The sequence below is a fragment of the Vicia villosa genome, linkage group LG5 (genome assembly GCF_029867415.1).
Source record: "Vicia villosa cultivar HV-30 ecotype Madison, WI linkage group LG5, Vvil1.0, whole genome shotgun sequence".
NCBI classification, from domain to species: Eukaryota; Viridiplantae; Streptophyta; class Magnoliopsida; order Fabales; family Fabaceae; genus Vicia; species Vicia villosa.
In genome coordinates this window covers 116515662-116533715 of record NC_081184.1, presented here as the reverse complement: position 1 = coordinate 116533715, position 18054 = coordinate 116515662, and the positions used below count along the sequence as shown (strand labels likewise).

Here is an 18054-nt window from a genome sequence, read left to right as displayed (position 1 = left end):
GAATAATTTCTCCTATTATTAGGCCACTACTATTGAAAAGCCCAAGCCCAATTAACAAAACCGGGTTATAATCTGGTTCGGGTTATAATATCTATGTATCCGAGGTATACGGGTACTCGAAGATGTAATAATGAAATGTATTACTAACTAACTATAAATAAAGGCAAACAATCATCCACGTTCACTAATCATTTTTCTCTACGGCAATTGAGATCGCAAATCGGAACTTCTCTCTCTGAGAAAATCGTAAAACCGTTTATCTTAGATCGGATCTATTCGACGTCGTTTCAGTAGGAATGGCTCCTTTCAGCGGCGACGAAACGGCACCGTTTTTTGGCTTCCTTGGAGCCGCAGCTGCTCTCGTCTTCTCATGTAATTCTATCCCTAATTCCTCAATTAGATCTGTATTTGTCTTTGTTTTTTTTTCTCGATCTCTGTTCAATTACTCGTGTTTTTGCCAAATTTTAATTTTCGATGCGCGAAATTTTGAAATCGTTGATGGATTCAGTTGTTTTTGATGTTTTTTTGTTGATCAATGATTTTGTTGGATTGTGAACATGTAGTGATTTCTCATGATGGTATTTTATATGGATCTTCGTTGTTTTCGAATTCGAGGATAGTAGAAGTTTATATGTATTGTTTTAGGTTGTTTTCGAATTACTGAATTTTTATAATTGTTATAATTTGTGGAAATGTGAGATTGTTGATTAGCTGTTAGATCTTGATTGATTTGGTTTACTGATGGTTTGAATTGAATTGATGGAGGAAGGTATGGGCGCTGCGTATGGCACAGCAAAGAGTGGTGTGGGAGTGGCTTCAATGGGTGTGATGAGACCGGAGCTGGTGATGAAGTCGATTGTGCCTGTTGTTATGGCTGGTGTTTTGGGTATTTATGGTCTTATTATTGCTGTTATCATCAGTACCGGGATTAACCCAAAGGCTAAGTCTTATTACCTTTTTGATGGTTATGCACATCTCTCCTCTGGTCTTGCTTGTGGCCTTGCTGGACTCTCTGCTGGTATGGCTATTGGGATTGTTGGTGATGCTGGTGTCAGGTATAATTTCTTCTACCTTATTAATTGATATGTGTGATAAGACTTTAAACTAGTTTTCAGATTTTGTCTGATACTAAAATTTTATAATTTCACATTTATTAGTGGACATATGGGTCCTGAATTTTTATTAGAACTGCTTGACTGTTTTCTTTGGGTGTGTTTGGATTGGTGACAGACCAGTATAATAGTGGAATTGAATGAAGTGGGATATCATCTTTTTTTTTCTTCAAATTTTTTACTGAACTATTTCATTCTATTCAACCTTATACTACCAATCTAAACATTACCCCGAGGGAAGTACATATTCACAATCGAGTATTGTATGATCTCAAGATTAATAATTTGGGTAGAAACATGGATCTGGATAGAACATTATGGTGAAAGTTGATCCATGTAGCCGACTTCATTTAGTGGGATAAGGCATGGTTGTTGTTGTTGTTGTTATTTTATAGTATGATCCTTGATGGAATATTTTGTTTTTGAATCATTCTTGATAAATTTCATTCCTTGGTGGAAATTGTTTATTATCATTCATAATAAATTTGTTCCTTTTGCAGAGCCAATGCACAGCAGCCAAAACTTTTCGTTGGAATGATTCTTATCCTTATCTTTGCTGAAGCTCTTGCCCTTTACGGGCTCATTGTTGGTATTATCTTGTCTTCACGTGCTGGCCAGTCTAGAGCCGAATAAGTAAGGAGCTGTGTTGCAAAATATTCTTTGACCCCAAACCTTCTTATTAAGAGGGCGAGGGGTGAATTTTTAGTTGTGCGGTTAGTGATGTTTGGACACCAATTGCAGTATTTAACAAATACTTTGAAAGCAATAGCTCCACCTGCTATGTTATTTGATGGTGTTTGTATAAGTTAGTCTATCTTTGCTTAATAAAGCTTTTTAAGCTTCGTCTCTATTTTTCCTTTTGAAATGTGTCATCTCGGATTATATGAGCCTACTTTGTTTTTGCTGCTACTGAAACTAGTGCGTGTAATGATTTAGTTGCGAATATAACTTGTATGCATTTGTGGATTTTTTTCTTTCATATTGGATGCAGGCTTAGTTCTAAATGCTGCTGCTTAGACAGTAGTACAATTATCTTTTCATAACAGAAGAGCATTTTTGTTAAAATTCATGCTTCTGTGCCATTTGATTATTGAAGTGAGCTGAAAATTTGAAATGAAGCTGACTGAAATTTAAGTTGGCAAGCAAACTTCTGGGTATGAAGGTGCATTGTGCGTTTTAGTTCCCCTGTCTTTAACTTGTCAAGTAACGGAGTAGATTTAAGTGGTTATGTAGTTGCTCCAATATTTGTGTTTTTCTCTTGGTGAAGAGACACAAATGATTTTTCCTTTATCATTAAAAAACAATATTTCCAAACTTTCAATTGACTTTCGTTGAAGAGGAGAAAAGGTAGATGGCATCTGTGACGAGTTGGAAGGACTTGCATAAAGAAATAAAAAGATGATAAATAAATATTTGTGATTAATGTACTTTTAATATTTAAAAAATTAAAACAATATATGTTTAATTTAAATAATTTCTTAAAATTTAAAATTTTAAAACCATCTTCCAAACGTCTGTAAAACACAAATTATTTGAGTAAACAACACAAGGGCCATATCAAGGCAATGACAATTGTAAATGCAAGATGCATCACCTTTTAGTAGGCCACCTCCTTGTCAACTTTACAGCCAACTAATTCCTTTATCATATGGACATTGCTTTTTCCATTTTTATTGGTGCTCAAATAGCCTTGTGAAGAACCAAAAATACTTCTAGAATATAGAAGTGTATTTTCGATATGCACTCTATTACACATCTAATTCATTTGTAAGTGAGCCATATTTTTATTTTTGACGAAAAAATAATTTGAAAACCCATCTCTCGTTACTAGCAAAAACAATATAAATCACTTCTCAAGCTTCTATATTTAATTTCATTTTCTACTTCATTCAATTCAAGTGGTTTTTCTACTCCATTCAATTTTGGTTCTCAACATCCATTCAATCTAAGTGATTCAACTTTCTTTTCACATTTAATAAATTTTCAATTCAAAATTTTTATTTTTTCTACACGCGTTAAGAAATATAAACATTAAGCTGTGTAATCTACATAGCTTAATGTTTACTCATCTAGAGGACGCCTTAAAGGATGGAAGACACCAGAGGTTGTCATGCTAGATTTGCATTCCTGGAAAAATTGTATGTACACTACCTAGTTGCGGTACTAAAAGTCGATGGTGATGATTCATAGGTTATGCATCATAGAGAATGTTCATTGAAGTCATGACTGATGTACTTGGTTGACATATCCATCTTTGTGGACAAGAGTTTCTACTACGTCGATGTGGTTTACCTCATATATTTCATCAACTTCGAACACATTCATGAGTATAAATGGGGGTCGCTTGCTTGATTTACCTGTTCGTGAATTTAACTCAAGGTTGTCTTTGGAAGACCAAACAAATGATGACTAGCTGCAAGTTGTTTATGGTAATATATTTGCACCTTTATTATTATTGTACCATTTTCATAACACTTATGCTACACCAATATTAATATTTCTTTTATACCATTTTTTCGACATGGATCCTCCAACAGTTTTCATGCATTTTTGACTAGTCATGTGTTGATGACTACACTGAGGTTTAACTGCGTGCTTGTGCATTCATCCCGCTTAGAGGAAATCACTCGACAAAGTCTTTCAGTGTGTTTCTTGACCGAACTGTAGCATATGATATAAGCTACAAATCGTATGGTGATCACCGTCAGACACGTCCCATTGGATGACATAACCTTCTACTCTGGATGACTGGCTTGTGGGTTACATCTGATGTATCCATATCTTCCTAAGCGAGTCATGCGCCAATTCGGGTAACTACAAGTTGTTGCAAGAGCCCCTTCCGTGTTTGCTCCTCTCATCATGGTTCGCAAAGATGTATATGCGATGTATGATGATTTCTATAATCATATCTGGTACTAGATAAACCATGAGGTGTGGTAGCTCATCGTGAATGGAGCAGTGCATTCAGCTACTTCTAGTATTTAGGAGTGTCACATTCTTACATGACACCAAATGCCCTTGGAGATCCACCTAAGCTATCTTACCAGGAAATATTAGAGGATGAGCAGGCTAGGCCAGATCATGCCATTGATGTGTTACCTGTATGTCATTGTATTATGGATATTGTGCGAGTGGGTATAAGAGAGAGAAGACTTTCTAGAGTGCACTTTTGAAAAGGCTGTTAAAGATGCCATCATATTTGAGGCACAAACGACATTGCAGTACAGGAGGTAGAGATGGAACAAGGAGGTCGATATACCCAGTAGTATTTAATTCTGTTTATATTATGGATTACAAATAATATTATGGTTTTATAGTTTGTCATTTTGACAGTATTATGGATTCCGGTTTGATTCTAATATATATCATTTTAATCTTATTACATCAATATATGGTTTAATTCCTAAAAAAATATTATGATAATATAGATACATGGCCTATTCCATCCGTGTATTTCTTTAAAATTAACAAAATTTACTGCATAAATGGTGATTAGAGAAGTCTATTTCCAAAATCACCGTTTAGGCAGTAAAAAATAATATTTTTTTTTTAAAAATATTGATGCAATAGGCCATGTATAACATGTACACTATCATAATAAATTTGTTATTAATTAAATCATACATGACGTAATAAGATTAAAATGTCATATATTAGAATCAATCAATAATCCATAATAATATCAAATGACAAATTACAAAACCATAATACTATCCGTAAGCCATAATACAAATACAATCAAATTCTACTCAGTACATCAGACCCCCTGTTCCTTCTCTGTCTATTATACTTCAATGTCGTTCATGCCTAAGATAAAATGACACCCATAACGACCATCACAGAAGTGTCTTCAAGAAAGTCCCTCTTCTTTATACTCATTCGCACAATATCTTATACACGACGACATGCAGGTAACACATCAATGACATGATATGCCCTAGCCTCCTCCTCCTATGATATCTCCTAATGAGATGACCTAGATGAATCTTTGTGAGATCTGATGTCATGTAAGAATGTGACACTTTGAAATACTATTGGATGTAGTCGAATGCACTAATCCATTGGCAAGGAGTAGCCACAAATGATGCCTTATCTACAACAATGTAGTCAAGAAACACCTAATTCCCTCTAAGCAGGACAAATGCTCAAGTACGCGGCTGATCCTCAATGTAGTCATCAAATGGCTCAAAACAATTAGGTCAATAAAGTACCTAACAGTGAATGTAATTACCTATATAATAATGTTTCTTACATATGATCTAATGTATCTTTTTCCTAATGCATGAAGAGAAAATCAAATGTGAAAAAAACTTCGATCGAAAAATTTACCAAATGTGTAATTGATGTTGAAACACTTGGATTGAATGAATGTTGAGAAGTATATGACAAACAACTTGGATTGAATGGAGAAGAAAAAACACTTGGATTGATAAAAAATTTAGAGTATTAAAGAAGTGATTTAAGAAGAGATTTTAGGAAGCTTTCCTAGAAATAAGGAAAGGGGAAGGTCTGACACATATTAGACTTAAAACTGTCTGAACATATATTTCCGTATGTTGATACAGAGATGCATTTAAGTACTAATTTTTGATAAACCGAGGGTGTGATTTACTTAAGAATGAATAATGTATGAAATGGCATAGAATGTGTTTAAAATTCTAGGAGAAATTTTTGTTTTTTTACAAGGATTCATTAGTACCACTTAGAAGTTGGAAAAATAATATCCAAATAAAAAAAAAAAGGAGAAATAACGCCAATTTAAAATTATGAAAAAAGTATCATTTTTTAAGAAAAAAATAAAGCTTTAGAAAAAATAAAAGTGAAATGTCCAATAAAACAATGTTGGGTTAGTTTATTTTTTCTTTTTTTTTTTTTAAAATAATTTTTACAGTGTTATAAAATTTTATGTAAAAAAATTTATCAATAAATTTCGGATCTTGCTAACCAGTGCCCTCAGGGCAATGGTTAAACATTATTAAAAAAGAAACTATTTTATAGAAATTTTAATAATTTCAGTTTCCAAGACATTAAATACGCAGATTACCGAGATAAAGTTAATAATTTAAAGTTGGCTTAATTGCACTTTTAGTCCCCCTATTATTCATTTGTTAACTTTTTGGTCTCTCTATTTTAGAATCCGGAAATTTGGTCCCTCAATTTTAATTTTTGGAGGATTTAAGTCCCTGTTCAAATCTGAGTAGAATTTTTGATGACATGGCATACATTTTGATTACGTGTCACATGCCAAGTCACATTATTTATTTATGATATATTTTAATGATTTTGAAAATTACATAATATATTTTTATTTCAGAATAACAAAAATAAGCAAATATTATTTAAGTTTCCTAATTTATTTAAGTGAACCCTAATTGGAATGAGTCAATTTCAGATCCTTGCAAAACATCATCGTCGTTCTTCAAACAATCACCGCTGTTCTTCAGACAACCACCGCCCATTCCAGACAACCATCGTCGTTCTTCAGACAACCATCATCGTTCATCAACTGTCATCAAGCTTCTGCGATTTCGCCCCATTTCGCCTGAACATCATCTTCAATGTCAAATCCAACATATGTATTGAGGTAAGTGGTTTTGCACCATTTTTGTTTTGCTGAATGAGTTGTTTTAAGTTAGGGTACTGTGTTGTGCTATTTTGTTGGTATTATTTCAGCATAAAATTCTGTTGGTGGTCCCAAATTTGTTCGATGAGTATTTTATTACTATGTTCTGTTTGTGGTCCCAACTCTATTTCATGAGTATTTTATTACAAATTTCTTTCTGTGGTCCCAACTCCATGTCCCTAATGGGTATTTATTATACATGTTTTGTGTAGGCCAGCAGTGTCACAAACTGTCAGACTTAGAATACACCAGAAGGGAGAATTTATATACCATCCTGTAAAGTTGTACATAGGTGAAATGGTGACTGAAATGGATTGGGATTGGGACGTTGACTTAATGTCTTATATGGATCTTGAAAGCGTGATTAAAAGTCAAGGATATGGCAACATAAAGTGTCTTTGGTATTGGAATCCCGTATGTTCATTTACTCGAGGCCTTCGACCGTTGAATAATGACCAAGATGTTCTAACCTTTATTGAAGATGTTAAAGGACATAATATTGTCGGTGTTTATGTTGAACACCCAGTTGAAATCTGATTTTGTTGAAACTGATGAAGTGAATGTGGAGGATGTGCAACCTGATAAAGTGAATGTGGAGGCTGATGAAGTAAATGAGGCTGATAAAGTGAAATCGCAGAAGCTTGATGACAGTTGATGAACGACGATGGTTGTCTGAAGAACGACGATGGTTGTCTGGAATGGGCGGTGGTTGTCTGAAGAACGGCGATGATTGTCTGGAATGGGCAGTGATTGTCTGAAGAACGACGATGATGTTTTGCAAGGATCTGAAATTGATTCATTCCAATTAGGGTTCACTTAAATAAATTAGGAAACTTAAATAATATTTGCTTATTTTTGTTATTCTGAAATAAAAATATATTATGTAATTTTCAAAATCATTAAAATATATCAGAAATAAATAATGTGACTTGGCATGTGACACGTAATCAAAATGTATGCCATGTCATCAAAATTTTCACTCAGATTTGAACAGGGACTTAAATCCTCCAAAAATCAAAATTGAGGGACCAAATTTCCGGATTCTAAAATAGAGGGACCAAAAAGTTAACAAATGAATAATATGGGGACTAAAAGTGCAATTAAGCCTTTAAAGTTTTAACCATTGTCCTGAGGCACTGGTTAGCATTTTCCATAAATTTTTCATAAAAGATTTAAATAAAAATTTAATTTGAATAGTTATTCTTAAAATATTATTTTAGATATTTTATTATTCGATTGAATATCAAAAATTCAAAAATCATTTAATTTTAAAACTATTTTAAATAGTTTTTCATAAAAATTATTTTTGCAATTTCGACTATATTTTAATTTTTAAAAATGTATGTATATGTTACATAATGTCAAAATTAATTTTTTAATTTTAAAAAAACAATATAAAAAAATCTGTAATATTTGAAAAACAATTTTATAAACTTTATTTTTGAAAATCCAAAAAAAAGAAAAATCCATTTTTTCTAAGGTAAAGCAAGCAGCACGCAATTCATCTATAGATTCACCTAGTTTTTATAACTACAGTTGAACTGAATTTCAAAACAAGCCTTTTAAAACAAGTGGTGGATATGAAAATAGTGGTTGCCGTGGCTCCAGATTAACCACGAAACCATACAAGAACAATCTTAATCTTAATGGAATACACTACAATACTGTGCATAGCAAAGTAGTAGCTGCTGTTACGAAGTTCCACAAAACTTTGCATAACAAATAATCTGTAATGGAAATCAGTGGACTCACAGCGCTGACTTGGTCTCATACCGTCTGTCCTTCTCTTCACGTTCCTCAACCCCTCTTTGTAAGCTCCAATTCTTCACCAATTTACCTTTATGTTGCAATGCTTTGCTCACTTGTATTGTAGCCACATTCAATTAAGGCTTGGTTGTTGTTGTTGTTGTTGTCGTAGGCCAGGGATGCTAGGAGGCTTAGGGTTTGGTGTGCCACTGATCAAAGCTCCAAGGTATGTTCTATAATTTTTGAGCTAGCCGCAATGGTAAATAGAGGCCGATATTGCGTGTTTTTCCGTCATAATCCTCTATAATGGTGCCTTGTCGAACATTAGATCCAAAATATTAAATTTAGCTTCAACCTGAGACACGTTATAGTTTAGTATGATATCTAACAAACATTACATTAGTCATTTACATTGTAAATTAGGAATATTATTTAATTGTTACGTCTTATCTCTGGTATTTGTAATTGGCTGTTTTAGTTCCTTCAAGATCATCACCGATTAGCATGGTTTTGCAGGGAAATCGAATGATCATATCTGTAACTGGAGCAACAGGTTTTATAGGTAAAAGGTTGGTGCAAAAGTTGCAAGCAGGTTAGCACGTCGTCTCTTGCAGTAACTTGCTGAAATTGTTTTTTTTTTTTGTATTTGTTTCATGATATTTACCCATTAGTATATTGATATATAATATTTTCCCAATGCTCTAATATATAACGTTGCAAAATATATGCAATGTTATAGGTTTCATGGCTCTTGAGTTAAATGATTAAGCTAATTTTGTGCTCTTAACTAACTATCTTTGCAGAAAATCACAGCGTTCATGTCCTGACTCGCTCTAAATCTAAAGCAGAACTAATTTTTCCCGGTAAGAAGGTAATAAATCAATGTAGTAATTTTCATTTGCAATAGTCCTTGCATTTTGCAAAAGCATGTGCTCATATAAGCTTGTTTTCCGTATTTGTTGTTGGGTTAAATTCAAATATAATTCCTATTCTTCAAAGCATACTCAAAGTCAAATATATACCCCACTCTGAATTAACCGGTTAACTCTTCTCTGGTATTTTTAGTGAAAGACTTTCCAGGAGTCAAGATTGCCGAGGAGCCCGAATGGAAAGATTGCATTCATGGTTCAACAGGTGTTGTGAATTTGGCAGGATTGCCGATAAGTACCAGATGGTCTTCTGAGGTTATTTTCATGTTTCTATTATTCCCGTTATTTCAATGATATATACTCACGACTTAGTTTGCGATTATATTTTACCTTGACACTGATAAGATGAACATGATTCATTTGATGATTCAGATTAAGAAAGATATCAAGCAGAGCAGGATAAGAGTGACTTCAAAAGTAAGTGAAAATCCCAGCTGAGGAAAAATTATTCAAAAGTTTATTATGATAAAATATATGAACCACTGCCTATTCCTTTGCTGACCTATTCATTTCATAGCTTAGGTTGTAGAATTGATTAAAAGTGCACCAAATGATATTCGGCCCAAAGTTTTGGTTAGTGCAACAGCTGTTGGTTATTATGGTATGCTTTGGTTAGAACATTTGTTACTTTTCAGAGCATGTTTTATATTCCACTTGACTATGCTTGATTTTGCGAACGAAGTTTTTAATTTTCTTTTACTTCATTATTTCTAGGCACTAGTGAGACACAAGTATTTGATGAACAAAGTCCATCAGGAAAGGATTACCTGGCTGAGGTAAAAGGAAATTGTTGTTGTTACTATAGCAAAAAATATTAGATCTTAAATTTCATAAGAAAAAAGAAAACTAAGTTTATTCTGTCTTGTTTAATGTTTTTGTAAAATGTTGGTGCTGAATCACTTAACAGATGGACTATGAAGCAATGTGGTAATTAATTCATGTGTCTGTTTTGACGTTGTAAAAAATTCTGATAATGCCCCGTTAAGTTTGCTTAGATGGTAACTGTGTAGGACATCCGATTGTAGGCGCGCGGGTTTGAACCCGCAACACCCCACTTATTCACCTTTAAAGGATGAAATTACAGCCATTAGACCCAAAAAAATTGTGATAATCCCCTATATTTTGAAAAAGACATGGTCACATTCGCAATAATTTTTGTGAATATATAATCATTTAATTGATGTTTTAATCAGAACCGGGTTAAGATTGATAGGAAGGTACTGTATAGCATATTAATCCATATGAGTGCATTCCTCTCTCTCTTAGCATTTCACCTTGTTCAATTGTAGCTTCTCAATTTCACCTAACAAATCGGTCAATCTTTTCAGGTTTGCAGAGAATGGGAATCAACGGCTCTAAAGGTTAATGGAGATGTTAGAGTGGCTCTAATTCGCATAGGTGTTGTTCTTGGTAAAGATGGTGGAGCTCTAGGTATCCAGCTATAACCACTTATCCATTTAGGCTTTATGGTGTGTGTTTTAAATAATAGACCGTAAAATAGTAATATTAGTAGTTACATTTATCTCTTCACTTATAAACATATGTTCATGTCTTATCTCTTTATTCAATGTGAAACTTAACACGCACATCCCCTCATACCCAAGACTGGTCATCTGGAGCCTGACCCGAGTGATCCGATAGTTTAAACCTAATAGCATGTGACTGAACGGATCTTGGAATAGTTCTGATATCATGTGAAAAATGTTTCTAATGTTTTTTCAATATTATGTCCCCGTATTATAGCTAATATATTTAAATAGAGCGAATTCTAGACCTAATGAGCTTGCTTAATGGGTCATATACTATAATATAAAAATAAATACAAATATTACAATTCCTAGTCTATTATTTCCAACAGCTGTGTTATTAAAATATAAAGAAAATTATTAGTGATCTATAACCTATGAAATTCATCATATTTTCTAAGTTTAACTGATAATTACATCTTTGAGCTTTTGCAGCTAAAATGATACCTCTCTTCATGATGTTTGCTGGTGGACCTATAGGTTCTGGAAATCAGTGGTAAGCTGATGCTGATAAGATATGTGGTTATTTCTATTAAACTCAACTTACTATTATTGCGGTCCCAATGTGTTGTGATTTGCGCTTTGTTTGCGTTTTAAGTTTGAGGTAGAAGTCTCATTCATTTTCCCTCCTCCATACAGGTTTTCCTGGATTCATCTGGATGACATTGTCAATTTAATATATGAAGCACTAACAAATCCATCCTACAAAGGTAAACTATTGACTCCCACATCTCAAAATCAAAATTTGTTAAATTCTTTAAAATTGCAAATAAATCATTAGATACTTATAATCATGTAATCCATGTTCTATGTATTACATAAACCTCTGGTGTTGATTAAACTGTAAGCTTTGCCCTGAATTATGTTTATGAATGTCTGTAATAGGAGTTATCAATGGAACTGCACCAAATCCTGTGAGATTCTCAGAATTGTGTGAACAGTTGGGACATGTCTTGGGTCGTCCCTCGTGGTTGCCGGTGCCTGACTTTGCACTTAAGGCTGTTCTTGGAGAAGGTGCTTCTGTGGTAAGTAATCATCTCCGATTATCATGTCCTCAATCCATTATATCATCTAATATAAATCACTCAATCCATTATATCATCTAATATAAATCACATGAAATACACTGTTATTCTCGCTGTAGGTTTTAGAAGGGCAAAGAGTGGTTCCTACTCAAGCGAAGAAGTTGGGTTTTTCATTCAAATATTCATACGTGAAGGACGCCCTTAAAGAAATTATTTCTTGAAGCTTATTACCATAACAACTGTCTTATTCTTTATTCTTTGGATTCATGCATTAGCCTTTCCAACATATGAGTGATATTGAGATTTCTAAAGCAATATAGTTTTTTTGGATGAGTAAAATTTTATTAGTTTATCTGAGTTTTTGCATATACAAAGTAACATAATATTGTTTATCTCAGTTCACATCAGTAAGACAGCACATCAGATTACTTAACCAATCATAGAACCTATAACCCACTTTATAGTCCAGCTGCAATCTCACCCTCCCACTAAACAGCTTCCTGCTGCGCCATTTGAGATTACATATCAAGTTCTCTTCTACCCAATATCCTGCTCCTGCTACTGTACTTTTCTAGTTGATAGACACCTGAAACAAACAAGGAAATATTACAGAGAAAGTCCAAATATCCAACTTTAGTGCTTTCTGAAACTACAAAATGTCTTTGGCTTTCATCATGTCATGTCACTAAATGGAAGTTGTTAAATTCTGGCCGCACCTATGTTCTAGTTACCCAATCAACAAGCCTTTTATTTTTAAATTCTAGAATGGGGTACAGCACAAAGTTCTCGATAGCGGCGCTATCCTCGGATAGCAACTTGGAGCGGCGACCCTCCGCTAAGGAGGAGTAGTTCGCGTCTTAGTTAGAGTTAGTGATCACTATTTAATGTTTAGCGAGTAGCGAGAGTGGAGCGCTTCCAGGCCTGAGCGAGTTTGAACTGTTTTGAAAGCGAAAAACCCAGATTTACCCTTAAAATATGTTGGAGCGCATCTCAAATTGGTAGGGGTGTTCAAAACCAAACAAACCCAATAGAAAACCGCAAACCAAACCAAATCGAAACCGCAAAAAACCGCACTTGGTTCGGATTAGTTTGGGTCATCTTTTAACAAAACCGCACGGTTTGGTTCGGTTTGCGGTTTGTATTTTATAAACCGAATCAAACCGCATTATGTTACAACCTAAATTTTACTTATCTCACATCCAACTCAAACTTAAACATATTATACCTTAGCATTATGATTATCAACAATTTTCCCATCCTTACACATGTAATTTCAGTCCTGATCTTCTCAAATCTCTAATAACATTATCGCACCTTTTTTGCCACATACATCTTCCTTCTTCTTCTATAATCTCTACTCTCTTATATTATTTCTTTGTCACCTTCTCATTTTTATGTAAATGTTCCGTATTTCAGTTTCGTTTTTATCGCACATCTTGTTCTCTCATCTCTTAACATTTTTTTTTTCTTTTTCACCTTCACTAATCTCTTGTCTCTTATATTTTTTTATTTCATTATAATAATTTTTATATTGTTTTATGCTATTATTTTATGTTTAATATTCCACATTTGTCTAATTTAATTTTTACATATTAAATGAAAAATTGTTGTCAAACTATGACGAGTTTTGTTGTTATTTTATAGTGTATGAATGTTTAAATACAAAATCATGTTTTCATCTATATATGTATGTATGGCTCAATAAAATATTTGTAAAAAACCGAACCAAACCGCATTAGTTTGGTTTGGTTCGGATTTTTTTAAAAGCCAACCGAACCAAACCAAACCGCACGTTTTTTTCTCTTGCGGTTCGGACGATTTTTTCGTCAAAACCGCCCAAACCGCACTGCAAACACCCTAAACAAATTGGTATTTACTTCTCTGCTCTTCTTTTCTTTTGTCCTCTTCTTTCTTTTCTTCTTTTAACTTGTCGTCTTTTCTCTTCTTTCTTCCTTCTTTTCTTTGTTAATACGTTATTTTAAAGTTTTATTTTCTTCTTTCTTCTTTCTTTTTCTCTTCTTTATTTATACCGTTCTGTTTTTTTATAATTAACTGTCATTTAATAATTATATTCTTCTTCCTATTTTATTTGTTTGGTATTACATCAAATATATATGTTTGATAGATTATTCATTTTTTTAACGGCAATCGAAGTGTCATTATATAATATAAATAAAGATTATACAACAAATAGTAGATAAACGGATAAATAGTGGTTATTCCGCTATCTGTTATGCCATTATCCCATTTTTGGATCGGCTACTCTGCTATTTGAGATTGCTCTGTTTCGCTATCTCAGATTAATAACTCTGGTTCCACATTGTCTTTTTATTAATAAAAAAAATTCTATTTCCACTTACTAATCAACCATAAATTAAACAACTCCAAATGTTTTATTACCAACTTTTCCATACTTTTAAGAATACAATATGCTCACAACTTACCCAAATTACTCACACCTACTCTAGTTAATATATCTACAATTAATATATCAGCAAGATGATTGTTAGTTGTGTGGAAACTAGGTTGTTATGTTAAGTGTGTAAATAATCTATTCAAGTTCCTTATAACATTTTTTTATGGTTTCTGGAACAAGAATTGTTGTCTGTTGTGTGGCAGAAGTAGTCTCAATCAGAATCTGTGAAACTAACTCTGATAAATAGTGGCTTTTGACATACCTCAGACACCGAGACTCAAAAACAGATTATTTAATTCCTAAAGCATTTCAATGGAAATCCTTGCTCACATCTTGTGACGCGTGTCTCACCATAAGATTCCACACGTCTGATAATTGTCCTGCATGCCCAGTAGCCGAATGGGTAAGATCTGTAGGGTTATGATGATAATCTATTTCATTTCTATATTTATCCCCCGTGTCATTGTTTTTTTATAAAAAAATATCTTTTATAAAATTGGTTTTATCTTGTTAAACACTCTGTCACTCATCATTTTCACACACTGTCCTACACTATTTCAGAAACTTTTCGTCCCTCTGCAAAAGCCTAGAAAAACCTCTAAACTCCATCCATGACATCCTCTTCAACACCATTAGTTCCTATTGATGTGGAATCTCGCGATAGTCTTCAGGTTAAACTCAGGTCCTTAATATTTAGAAGAGATGATCTAAAGCTAATCATCGAACAAGTTGTGGATTTCGACAGTTTTGCGACAAATGGGTATAAACTTAAGGAGTACTTTGAAACACAAGGTTGGAGGAACTACTTCAACAGTCTTAATGGTCCAACATCTTCATTCTTGGTCAGAGAATTTTGGGTAATAGCTGAAGTCTATGATGAGTACTCTGCAATGGCTGAAGAAATAAATGCTATAGAAAATGACAAAAGTCGAAAGGGCAAAACAAGAGTAGAAATGAGTCTGAAGGAATTCAAGTGTATTGAGATTAGGTCCGCAATAAATGAAGTCAACATCAATCTCACTTAGGAAAACATTGCTCAAGTGATGAGAATTAAAAATTATGGAATTGTCAAATTCAACTCAACCCATGGGTCGATGTTTGCCTTAAAAATCAAGGAACTTCTTTTTGAAATCAAGACTGATTTTGGAAAGGTAAAGAACATGTATCTTGATTACAAACTTATGTTCAAGATCATTATTAGCTGTCTGATTCCAAGAGATAATAGTTCTGATCAAATCTCATGGGACCACTAGCATTTTTTATGGTTTCTTGTCACAGAACAACCCATCAATGTTGCTGCCTACATCTTTAATCATCTCCGTGAATCTACCAGGGAATATCCAAAACGCCGTAAAAGAAGTGCTCCCTATGCCAGACTGCTTTCTGAAATCTTCTATCAGAGTAGACTGATCGAAGTAATGAAGGAATTCAAGACTAGTGAGGATCTTGAAATTTTTTATGAAAGTATTCTCTCTGCAAGTGTGTTGGCTAACATGAAACTTCTAAAGAAAGATGATGTGGTGATGATTGAAAATCCTATCACAATCAAAAGAGAAGAAAATAGGGCATACATGAGTAATTTTTCCTGTGATCACCAAATAAGACAATCCTGAAGCTATAAAGGAATTTTTACTAATGGTACAGAGAGAAATTGTGGTTACTATGACCATGGAGAATGTACCTGATAGATTTGCTGATATGTCTATCAGAAAAGGAAAAAGGGAACTTACTGCTTCAAAGAAAGGAAGAGTCGCTCAAAAACCTACAAAGAAGAAGCTTCTTGGTGATGCTCAAAAGGCTCTGAGAAAGGAAGTCGAGGAAGTGGTTGCCACAAAAGTGGTATTGCCAAACAAAATTAGGAGTGGAAGAACTCCTGAAAAGAAGAAGAGTTCCGCTCTTGCTCCTATAAAGAATAAGATAAGACTGGTAGTCTTTCCTGAAGAAGAAGACTTTGAAGAAGAAGAAGAACCTCTGATTAAGAAAATCAGACAAGGTGGACACTGTTACGTCATCTATGGTCATGGAAAGTGAAAAGGTACTTACAGAAAATCCTACACCTCAGGCTGATGAAATTAACCAATGCGCTGAGAAGATTCTAACGGAGCAGTAGAGAACAAGATTTGAATCAGTAACCACAACTCCTAAGGTTACCTAATTTTTTAAGAGATTTTCACTAGATCTAAGACTATTGCTCTTGAAGACTCTGAAAGGACTATCTCTAGTATACTTACTGCGGGTGTTGATAAAATTACTGAGGATTATGAGGATGTTGAAGTAGGCTCTTAGAAGCTCGTGACAGAAGATCTATTTAGTACAAAAAAGCTTCATACTATTGAAGTGATATCATAAGCCCTTCTTGATCCTGTGTTGGATTCATCTCTGAATTCCTCACCATTAATGGGAAAGTCTCCTACCCCCATACCCTCTGAATCAAATCACACATCTCTATCACCTCCACCAAATAACCAATCTTCGACAAACAATCTAGCCATAATACCTTACCAACCATCACCCCTCTCTACTCAACCACCACCCTTCCGAGAAACACTTGACCTTTCACTAGTTCAGAAATCCTTTGAAACATTGTCAGAAAAGTTCAATATCTTGAATAGAACTTAGGGGGAGCTTACATAACTCAACCTATTAACTATCAAACTTAGAAAGGGCTTACAAACCTCATGCTCTGAAGTTATCAAGTTATTTTTATTTTTTTATCATAAAATTTTAATAACTTGGATAGAACCTAGGGGGAGCTTACAAAACTCAACCTATGAACTATTAGACTCTGAGAGAGCTTACAAACCTCATGCTCTAAAGTTGTCAAGTTACTAAAGATGGTTTTAAAAACTTGGATATAACTTAGGGGGAGCTAACAAACCTCAACCTATGGACTGTTGACTAGGGGGAGCTTACAAACCCCAAACTCTGATTTTGTCAAGTTGTTTAAACTAATCAACCACTATTCTTAAAATACTTATGTTTGTCATTATTAAAAAGAGGGATATTGTTGGAACAAAATCTATTCACACTCATTGGATTTTTATGATAACAAAGTAATTAAAGAACAATAGAGTATACTAACATTTGCTAAAGTGTGCAAGATCATTAAGCTGATATTTAACTAGGTTCTGACCCGATTAAATGAATTGTAAAAAAGAAGCATATAATTAATATTATAATAGATCAAAAACTAATTTTCAAACCACAACGCCAAAATTGACTCAGCCTCTAATAAGCTGGAGATGTAATACAACACCTTTTGGTCCGTACACTGCCAGAATTATGGAGAAAGTCAACTAGAGGTTTTACCACAAGGCTCAAGACTGTATGGCACGATTTCTTTGGTATACTCTAGCATGCACATGGGCGCCTCACCTAATAAAGACACAATGGATAAAGAGTTTATTCAGAAGATGAAAATCCTAATCGTTCCACTCCAACGCCTCTCTCTTGGAAACCACTTCTTCAGTAAAGATACTTGTACAAGCAAGCTTCCAACGTCTCTTTTGTTCTCTCTATATGAGAATTTGAAGATTCAAAAGAAGACACAACAATAATATACATATAACAAGTTAGACAAGAACTATTTCACACTTTAAGTTTACATAGTTGTTGTATTGTACATAGACATGAGAGTTTCTTACACTTGTATATCCAAGAAATCTCAAGTAACAAGA

At 33.9% G+C, this 18054-nt stretch overlaps 2 protein-coding genes and 1 long non-coding RNA gene across 3 annotated transcripts; 2 read left to right on the top strand and 1 right to left on the bottom strand.

Annotated features, from left to right (window-relative positions):
• Nucleotides 1-175: 175 nt before the first annotated feature.
• LOC131602120 (V-type proton ATPase 16 kDa proteolipid subunit-like) lies at nucleotides 176-2091 on the top strand. Its single transcript, XM_058874126.1, has 3 exons — nucleotides 176-372; nucleotides 770-1055; nucleotides 1613-2091. Exons 1-3 carry the CDS (start codon nucleotides 297-299, stop codon nucleotides 1743-1745), a joined length of 495 nt encoding a protein of 164 aa, XP_058730109.1. The 5' UTR covers nucleotides 176-296; the 3' UTR covers nucleotides 1746-2091.
• Nucleotides 2092-8279: 6188 nt separating this feature from the next.
• LOC131602118 (epimerase family protein SDR39U1 homolog, chloroplastic) lies at nucleotides 8280-12318 on the top strand. The gene is made up of 13 exons (XM_058874125.1): nucleotides 8280-8545; nucleotides 8654-8707; nucleotides 8998-9073; nucleotides 9285-9344; nucleotides 9547-9665; nucleotides 9783-9827; nucleotides 9933-10011; nucleotides 10125-10186; nucleotides 10739-10841; nucleotides 11372-11432; nucleotides 11576-11646; nucleotides 11822-11961; nucleotides 12081-12318. The coding sequence occupies exons 1-13, from the start codon at nucleotides 8468-8470 to the stop codon at nucleotides 12180-12182; spliced, it is 1050 nt and encodes a 349-aa protein (XP_058730108.1). The 5' UTR covers nucleotides 8280-8467; the 3' UTR covers nucleotides 12183-12318.
• Nucleotides 12294-16090, bottom strand: LOC131602119 (uncharacterized). Its single transcript, XR_009283934.1, has 2 exons — nucleotides 16059-16090; nucleotides 12294-12547 (listed from the first exon to the last, which is right to left on the bottom strand). It is a non-coding gene; the product is annotated as an uncharacterized LOC131602119 (long non-coding RNA).
• Nucleotides 16091-18054: the final 1964 nt, after the last annotated feature.